The 10,498-nt window shown below is 41.1% G+C and overlaps 1 protein-coding gene and 1 long non-coding RNA gene across 2 annotated transcripts in view; one reads left to right on the top strand and one right to left on the bottom strand.

Annotated features, from left to right (window-relative positions):
• The window catches only part of LOC115532536 (uncharacterized), a 42,971-nt gene that overhangs the window by 4,762 nt on the left and 27,711 nt on the right, over nt 1–10,498 (bottom strand). The gene's annotated exons all lie outside the window — the stretch shown is intronic.
• On the top strand, nt 6,178–9,159 carry LOC115532534 (uncharacterized). The gene is made up of 2 exons (XM_030342375.1): nt 6,178–6,282; nt 7,306–9,159. Exon 2 carries the CDS (start codon nt 7,313–7,315, stop codon nt 8,213–8,215), a length of 903 nt encoding a protein of 300 aa, XP_030198235.1. The 5' UTR covers nt 6,178–6,282; nt 7,306–7,312; the 3' UTR covers nt 8,216–9,159.

Below are 10,498 nucleotides of genomic sequence, written 5' to 3'. Positions count from 1 at the left end.
CTCACGTCAGGTAGCCAATGTACAATCCAAAATCTTGACCTCACACCCCCCTCATCCCTCTCCCCCACACAAGCTATGTTTTTATTCACTAGGTCGTTTTTTTTTCTTTGTAGCCGTTTTTTATGATTTTCAACTAACCAATAGTAATTGTTATAGATTAAATGTCAATGCACTTTGATCCCTGAATAACAGCAAAGCTATTTAATAATTTATTTGCATTATGCATTTTGCAGGTACGGGATCTAAAGTGAGAACAATGCGAGGTTCTCTTTCACTGGCAACCTTGTGATTGCTACCTTAGTACAAGGAAATATGTTTGAAAGGTACTGCCATTCATTTCCTGCTGATGCTTTGAATGCCACTGTGAAGGCATATCCAACGCTGAACAAGGCAAAGCTCAAGACGGAATTGTCTCTGATCTATGAGAATCCTGAATTCAAGGTCTGCTGTGGGGCACTGGCACTGTACCAGGTTATCATGAGCTACAACCTCCAGGAAACATTCTCTGAGACTGAGTTTGTTGAACATTCTCATAACTACTCCTATGACAACAGCTGAAGCTGATTCTCAACTTTCAAAATAATTAAGACATTCCTGGGAAATTCAATGGGCCAGGAACGTCTGAATGCACTGGCCATGCGCTCCATGGAGAGGGAACTAGTCCTCGTCCAAGCGTGATTTCAATGAGAAAGTCGTTGACCGCTTTGCTGCACTGAAAGAGAGACGAGCAAAGTTTCCGTACAAGTAATGTTAAACGCAAACACACACACAGGAGTCTCTTCAATGGACACAGATGGATGGACACACAGACAGAGACAGATAGAGAGATGTAACTACTGGCTAGGCCCTGCCTACTTTAATATCAACATGAAGCCAGCAGCACAGCAAACATGCAAATAACTTCTTGAAGCTGGCGTTTGTGTTGCGCAGGTGACGCGTATGGAAATATAACATAAGATAAAGGTACGAGAAGAATGTTTTATGTCTACACTGAAAATGTGCTTGTTTGTTTAATATTTGAATTCTCTCTCTCTCTCTCTCTCTCTCTCTCTCTCTCTCTCTCTCTCTCTCTCTCTCTCTCTCTCTCTCTCTCTCTCTCTCTCTCTCTCTCTCTCTCTCTCTCTCTCTCTCTCTCTCTCTCTCTCTCTCTCTCTCTCTCTCTCTCTCTCTCTCTCTCTCAACCCCAAACCACCCCTTTCAAGTGTATATAGTTTTTTCTTCTAGGGTGGCAACATGCCTTCAGTGTGTTTATTGTATATAGTTCTCCGCAAACCTATGGTGGCATCATGCCTTCAGTGTGTCTTGAACAACCACACAAAAAAGGTTGCACATATTATCTTGATATTTTATCGTATTTGTCTAAATGCATACTTAACTGTAGACAGATTTATGAGTGATTTTGTCTATTATTTTATCAGAATGCACCAGAATGCTTAGTTTTTATATGAAAATCACATAAAGATCTTCCGGGGGAGGATGCCCCCAGACCCCCCTACAGGGGTTTGGTTTACAAGCTTTCAGCCCCCCCTAAAATAAAATTTGCCAGTCGCCACCGGTTTCTTATAAGTGCTTATGAAGGTCTTATAATCTCACAATAAACACGTTTGTTATTTTTAACAAATTGATAGTCTTAAAATGAATGTTTAGACGCATATAATAAGGTCTTATTATGCAACATCAGAAGCGGCATCAATGACCAACAGAGCTCGAGAACCGAAGCGTTCTCCAAAACGTAACGTTCGAGTACCGGAGAGTCCTCCGAAAGGTAACGTTCAAGCAAGCGCAAAGCCGTACATGTCAGTGAATATTCCAGGACTCGGATGATGATCAGTGTTGCCCTACAAAGGGCAAGATATGCGGAGTAATATTAGGAATAATGATAGCAATAACCATAATAACAATAAATATAATAATAACATAAGTCCAAAACTTAATTTATACTGCACCTTTCGAAAGCAGATTACAAAGTGGTTGACAGAATAGAATGAAACCAGAATAAAGTACAGAATAAATTATGGATAATACAGGGAGGAGTGATGATAGTGCTCTACAAGAACCAACGGGACACCTGTGGGGAACCTTTGAAATATCACTTCAACTAAAACGCTATCGGCTCAGGCTCCACAAAGACATACGTTTTTGGGTGGCAGACAATATGTGAACAATATCCTAACAATTTTAAACGCATGTTAACTCCAGGGAAATGACCTTGACATGACACCTTGTAAATCGTTATGTCTGGTAATGTATTGATCCAGATGTGTTTAATCAATCTTTAAATGAGAATGATTCAGACGGACAGGGTAAATGTTTTGCACTTGACAAATCAAGTACTGCTGTGTGTGTGTGTGTGTGTGTGTGTGTGTGTGTGTGTGTGTGTGTGTGTGTGTGTGTGTGTGTGTGTGTGTGTGTGTGTGTGTGTGTGTGTGTGTGTGTTTTATTTTTTATTTTAATGAATAAGGGTTTTTTCATTTTCTCTGTACAATTAGGAAGTACAATCATTATGTGCCTGAATAAATGCATCTTAATCTGTATTTCTCCGTTGGTAGGTTTAATGCTCTCTCTATTAAATTAGATGATTAAATGAGAAATGTTTGAATTAAATTACAAAAAATGTTTGTTTGCGATAGCGAGTTACGCGTACTTCCTTATTAGGGAGCCAAGCACAAACCGAAAGGCAACCTATTGTACTCGTTAGTTTTATTATCATTATACTACCCCCCCCCCTCTTTCGTTTGATTTACACAGCCTAAAACGCTCACCCACTTTTTATGAAACTTTCTACAGCTTTAGACGCCTACTTCCTTATTAGGGGGCCAAGCACAAAGTGCGCTACCACTCGTTGTATGCCAGGCGCCTTGGTAACTGATGTCCTGGTTAAGCGCCGGGAGATGCTGTCTACACTCCCATCTACAATTTTGAGGATTATTGTCAATGTCGGGTCAAATGACTCTGCCTGTTGTCACTCAGAGCTCAAAGTGACTTTATTGCTCTCATTAGCTACCTTGAGCAGTGTGGTAAAGCTGTTTTTATCCGTCCACTTCTGGTGGAATCTACGAGCCCTCTGACAGAGAAAGTTAAGCAGGGTTGAATAAATTTGATTCATTGATTCAGAACTGTTAAAAGACAGAGGTTTCCTGTTATTGAAAAATAATGTACACCCTTGGAACCTTATGACTTATCAGAATCTAGTATTTAACATTGCATAATAAACTAAAATGAAAATATAATTGATAAGATTATGATTTAAAAAAAGGCAATAATCTGTGTTGAACAAACTTTAATTTTAACAATGTGTTGTGTTTTTTCAAGGTTGACCATGGCAGAAAGTCATCTTATGGGATTTGTAGTCCTCTTTCTCTCAATCCTTCGTACTGAATCAACTATTGGAATTCTCAATTCAATCAACGACCTGAAGAAAATCCCATTCGGCCAATCGGTGCCCAAGCAAAGCCTTGTGCTGCTCCACTGGTTTGCCAACGCCATAGAAATAGACAACAAGCACGCGATAGAGCTGACCTTTGAACCAAACCATGGAGACTATGGCATTCGTCGCTATGGAAACTTTGAGGGATTCCTGAATCCACTGCCCTACGGTCAACGGTACTTCACCCTCGGCAACATCAACCCCATGTTCAACAATCAGAGAAGGTCTTTGCCCTCTTATTTCACCAATGACGACCTGTTTGGGCATGAGGAACTGAACAGGGCTCGCATCATATTCACACTCTCGTCCCAAAACACCATCGTCCGGGTTTACATTACACTGCACTACACTAGATTTTGCCTTTGCTTTACCAGGCAGGCAGAAAATCTGTTAACAATATCTAAACAATGTAAATGTATGGTAAACAAAAGCTCCAAATGAAATTGCAGGGAAGCACACAAAAAACACATCGTTACAACGGGTAATATGTTGATCCAGATGTGGAAAATCAATCTTTAAATGAGAATGATTCAGAGAGACAGGGTAAATGTTTAGGTAAATGTCTTCAAGGACTGTTTGCGTGTGTGTGTGTGTGTGCGCGCGTGCGTGTGTGTGTTTGATGCTTATGAATAGATGTTTTTATATTGTCTTTACATTTGCTAGGAAGTACACTCATTATGTAGACTGGGTAGCCCCGCCCATTCTGCCATCGATTTGAGTTCGCCCTGCACAAGTGTCTGGAGAAAAGCGATACATTTCTTTCTGCCAATCACCAAGCAGCCAATCCCGTAGAGGTCGGTGGACCTACGCCCGTTGATCGAGAATTACAGCAGCTTCCCAAGACCAAAAGGCAATCTACGATTGAGCTTGGACTAGCCAGACTACTCATTATGTGCATGGATGCATTCATCTTAATCTGTATATCGTCGTTGGTAGGTTAAATGCTCTCTGCATTAAATGAGCATGTTGGAATTAAATACAAAAACACTGTTTGAGATAGCGAGTTAAGCGTACTTAATTATTATTATTATTATTATTATTATTATTATTATTCCACACTGCGAGTGAGGATGGGCACTACCATTACATGTTAGTAGGGGTGTTCCGAGGGGGAATGTTACATTTCCATGGGGGTTTATTGGTGACTAATGAAAATATTCAGAATTACAGTGATCTTGAATACATAATAAAAGCATAATTCTCATACATTTGTTTAATGCTCTTTAGCGAGGTATTGAAGGATTTCTGTAATAGTTTTTTTTCAGTCTGTAGGCTTACTTTCCCTGTATTTACATCCCACTTGTTTTTAAAAAGAAGCACTCTTACTATTATGGTAACAAAAAAAATGTAATCAATAGAAAAATGTTGTCTTAATATGTGTTCCCTACATTTTCGCTGATGCTCCTAACTTTTAGAAGTTCGTAATACCAATTCTACCAAATGAAAAAGTAAATGTCAAGACCTGACTGACATTGGATGTCAATGAGTTCACCAACCTCCTGCAAGGACCCACTTGGTGCAAGCTTTTCTATTCAGTGCTAGAGTATCGAGGTGTTTTGAAGAACATTGCACATCAGCCAATGGTCCCCTAGAGAATGTGGGCAGGCTTTGAGGAAAGAAATCCAACGATCCAGGCGGAGAAAACTACTCCCAGCCCGCCAATTTTATAGCCACAATGAAAAGAACCTTCAATCATATCGCTGGTTCCAATATGATTTCCCCCCCCCACCGCTTTTCCTTTACGGTATGTTTAAAGGAAATAAACATTAATATACAGTAGTTCCTTTATAGCCGCAATGATGCAACTCTTAAATCCCCCCTTGTCGAATCAATAGCAATGTTTGGTTTTCGGTGACAGCAGTGACCAAATGAACAACTGTAACAAGTTCATGTTCAAGTTCTTGCCACTGTAGCATAGTGTCTGCAAAAATATTTTGTGTTTGTGTGGGGGCTGGGGGGTCTTATGGTTTAAGAGTTCAACGATAGATTGTATTCTAACAATTTTCTGATGAGAATATTGGATATGACTAACAAACTAAACGCCATATACAATCACTGAACGAGGGTAATGACAATTAAATGCAAATTTTTTTGCTACAAATGTTATTAAAACCCATTTAATGCTGAATCAATATGAAAATATTGCATTTTTTACTGAGAAGATTATAAATAGATAGAAAAGAACTGGCCAATAGAAAAGAACTGGCCAAAAAACGTAGCCATTTCAGAATTTCAGAGCAGTTGTTGCAAAGTGACTACGTTTTGCACTGTCGACCAACGCAGCTACAATACATTTAGGTGTGAGACTGGGTTGTCACAACACAGAAAGACAGGCAGGGCCCTTGCACATTTTCCGGAATATCGATCCCTGTTCCCATTCACACATGACCCAATACAGGAAATCTTCTGGAACTTTGCACGGTAAGACTGCATGTGTGAAAGGCGCTTTAGCATTGTGGTCACAAAAAAACCGCAATAAAAAACAAGGAATTTATTGTTGGAGCTTCTTACATTTCGCACACTAACGAACACTAATGAACCAAACCAGTCAGAACACATTTCTGGGTGTGTCGGCAACAGACATTGTACGACAACCATTGGTCCCAAAGAGAATGTTGGCAAAATCCCAATCCTGCCACCTTTGTTGCTACACAACAGAACAAATAAATTGTACCGCTTTAAAACATGTTCTGTTCTAAGATGAGTTAACCCCCCCCCAAACATTTTTTTTTCCTGTTCTGTGAAACAGGAAGTTGAACAAGATTGTATTTAAAACCACAGCAGATCAGGTCTGCAAGCTCAGACGACGGCAGAAGGATTCCACACCACACCAATACTGAACCGTAGCCTAACAGGTAAGCAGCTCAAACCTCAAAACTAATGACATATATATTTTATTTGAATGGTTTGCAAATTAAGAAATATGGACAGATTTTATATTTATAATCAACTATGTATTAGGGTCACAATGTGTGTTTTGTTATGATATATATTTTTTTATATCAAATTAAGTAAGTTATAACCACAACCAATTTTATTACTCATAGCAGCACAGGGGTTTGTGTGGGTGTATCAGTTGATAGTGATGGCTCTATTTGACTATTGCTGACGCTGGATTTGTAAATCATTGATTGGAACTGTTAAAAGACAGAGGGCCCTATTTTAAGGGTCTGAAACGCAAATGAGAAGCAAAAAACGGAAGTAGCTTTGTGGGCGGGTCTCTGAAGCTGTTGCTATGGCGAAATCACGCCAATTCCGGTAGAGCCCATGGGACCTATGAGATCGAAAAGAAACTGACGAGTTGATATTTTAACAGCGCATTTGCTGTCTCCCCTGAGAGAGATGCATGACCACATGAATTTCAAACTTCAAATGGCTAAGTTTATGTTCAAATAATATGGCCTAATTCACACATGGAATGGCGTTTCCTTCTACAACTTCAGAAACTGAGTCTGAGTCGTCATATACATTTCGGCAAAGAGATTACTTAACACATTGGCCTATATGATATGCGGTCCTGGGGCCGCAACTGTGTCTATTTAATAATATGTGGCAAAACATTAACAAACATCGTTTCTTTTCAGTTTTGTATAGGCTACATTATCAACTTGTGTTCATAATATGCATGTGTCCCCCGTTAATATGCATTGCTATGGACTGTGTTCTGCGTTACGCGTTTAGTTTGCGTGTGTTTAAACAGACACACGCGCGCTGAGCATCACCCAAATTCATTTATTATTTTAAACACTCACTCGTGCGTAAAACTAGGTTTCCTGACGATCAAAAACTCATCAATCCTAAAAGTTATGGACTTGTACGTGATAGTCCGTATTGAACAAACTTTGTAGTAAATGTGTTTTGTGTTGTGTTTTTTCAAGGTCGACCATGTCGGAAAGTCATCTAATGGGCTTTTTAGTCCTTTTTCTATCAATCCTTCGTACTGCATCAACTTTTGGAATTCTCAACTCAATCAACGACCTGAAGGACATCCCATTCGACCAATCGGTGCCCAAGCACAGCCTTGCGCTGCTCCACTGGTTTGCCAACACCATAGAAATAGACAACAACGACGCGATAGAGCTGACCTTTGAACCGGACGATGGAGACTATGGCACTCATCACTATGGAAACTTTGAGGGATTCCTGGATCCAGTGCCCTATCGCCACCGGTACTTCACCCTCGGCAACATCAACCCCAATATCAACAATCAGATAATCTCTTTGCCCTCTTATTTCACCAATAACGATCTGTTTGGGCATGAGGAACTGAACAGGGCTCGCATCATATTCACACTCTCCTACCGGAACACCATCGGCCAGGTGTACATCACACAGCACTACCATGCCAGTCAGGGTCTGGGGACTGTGTATGACCCAGAGCACACCTACCAGATCACCATCGACCTCTTGAGGGAGCTCAGAGTCTTCTCCTTGGACCGAAGTCCACACTCCGAGCTGTCAGAGATCGGAGGCGACTTCGAGAGCGGCATCGACTACAACAACATTTGCTTCATAAGAAACACGTGGGGCCAGCTGGCGTGTGTCGGACTGCTGTTGTTCATCGTGATCAACGAGAGGAATACGCCTTGCAGTGCCAGCAGATCGCGAGAACAGAAACGTCTTCAGAAACGTAACGATCGAGCAAGCGCAACTCCATTTGTGTACAAACCACAAAGCGACAACAACTACAGGCCGCCTCCTCAGAACCAGGCGGAGGAGCAATGCCTTCCAGTGTTCCTGTTCCTGGCATTCCTAGCATTTCTATTTTTTTTTCTTATTCTGAAATGAATTTGTGAAGCACCTTTCAAAAGCAGAATACAAATTGCTCGACAGAATAGAACAAAACCAGAATAAAGTACAGAATAAATGATAAATAATACAGGGAGGAGTGATGTCAGTGCTCTACAAGAACCACCGGGACGCCAGTGGGATCCTTCACTAGAGTACTGGGCCACCCTGGGGAACGCCATTGGTTCAGGCTCCATGAAGATACACGTTTTTGCCTTTGCTTTACCAGGGTGGCAGACAATATGTGAACAATATCGAAACAATTTAAACGTAGGGAAACCAAAAACTCAGGGAAATTCCAGGGAAGCACACAAAAAACATATCGTTATATCCGGTAATATGTTGATCCAGATGTGGTCAATCAATCTTTAAATGAGAATGATTCAGAGAGACAGGGTAAATGTTTTGGTAAATGTCTTCAAGTAGTACTGTGTGTGTGTGTGTGTGTGTGTGTGTGTGTGTGTGTGTGTGTGTGTGTGTGTGTGTGTGTGTGTGTGTGTGTGTGTGTGTGTGTGTGTGTGTGTGTGTGTGTGTGTGGCTTATGAATAGGTGTTTTTCATTTTCTCTGTACATTTGCTAGGAAGTACACTCATTATGTATATGGATACATTTATCTTAATCTGCATATTAATTAATCAATTACATGTTATTAGGGGTGTTCACTTCAGAGGGGGAATGATACCATTCTGTGAGGGAATTATTGGTGAATATATACAATATGCAGAATTACAGTGAGGGCTCTGATCTTAAATATAATAGAAGCATAATTTCTCATACATTTATGTTTTATGCTCTTTAGTTAAGCATTTAAGGATTTCTATGATAGTTTTTTTCTGACTAGGTTTGCTTTCCCTGTATTTACATCCAACTTGTTCTTCAAAATAGGCACGCTTACTATTGTGGCATCAAAAAACAAAATCAATAAAAACATTTGTTATGATTTGTTTTTCTTACATTTTTGCTAGTGCCCCTAACTTTTTGAAGTTCAGAACACCAGTGCTACCAAGTAAAATAAAGACCTGAATGACATTGGATGACTTCATGACGACATCGATTTCATCAACCTCCAGCAAGGACACACTTGGTGTAAGCTTTTCTATTCAGTGTTAGTGACGAGGTGTTTTGAGGAAGAACATTGTATGACAGCCATTGGTCCCCATGAGAATGTGGGCGGGCTTTGAGGAAAGACATTGATCCAGGCAGAGATAAGAACTCCAATCATGCAAATTTTTGTAGCCACAATGAAAAAAAACATTAAATCGTATTGCTGGTTCCAATATGATTCCCCTCCACTGCCTGTCCTTTACTGTATGTTTAAATTAAATAAACATGCAGTAGTTCCGCAAGGATGCAACACTTAAATCCCCCCCCCCCCCCCCCCCGCCGAACCAATAACCAAGTTTGGTTTTCAGTGACAGCAGCGTCCAAATCAACCAACGTTGCAACGTTAAACATGTTCTAACACGAGCAGTAGTTCCTCTGTAACCACAATTATGTAACACTCCCCCCCCCCCCCCCCCCCTCCCCCCGACAAGAGATCAAAGGACTTCTCACTACTGCATCAAGAGTTTCATTTACAGTGAAACAGGAAGTGTTCGCGAATATTGTTTTTGGGAGTGGGCGGTGGGTATATCCGCAGAGCCATCAAGGCACAAGCACGCAAACGCATTCACGCGCACGCACACACACGGACACACACACACACACATGCACACGGACACACACACACACACGCACCAGTGTGTGAGTGACTCACAGGGAGTTTTGTAGGGGTTTTCTCTGTGCATCAGGGGCCTGCATCAAGTTACCCACAGTCCCCCGAGAGATGAGCCGAACCCGGGAGGATGACGGATGGAGCGAAGGGACGAGGATGAGAAGCCACAGTGTCCCATCGCTTTAAGATGGAGCTGTTCTGGATAGGCCTATAATCTATGCGTCATCTAATGAGAGGACAAATGATTGCACAATCGTTCCAAATCAGGGATTTGGCATCTGGTCTCTTCACGTCTGTTTGACCTGGGCAGCGGTCAACAGGCAAGACTGCATTCCATATGATAACGACGTCCCACGATTCCTTGCAGCAGGAACATTAAAAGAGTCTCACCATGAGCATCTGAGAGATCAGTAAATCGATGCATACAATCACACCTTTATTCATCTAACCCACTGGCATGCACCTCAAAACTAAACATAAGGAACTTCAACTATCAACTGTCTGTTCCGACCGAGTGACCAAATACTCTCACTTCCTGATCTTCATTAATCATCTACTAACACCTCTCT

Source organism: Gadus morhua, chromosome 19 (assembly GCF_902167405.1).
Source record: "Gadus morhua chromosome 19, gadMor3.0, whole genome shotgun sequence".
NCBI lineage: Eukaryota > Metazoa > Chordata > Actinopteri > Gadiformes > Gadidae > Gadus > Gadus morhua.
This window is presented reverse-complemented; position numbering and strand designations above follow the sequence as displayed.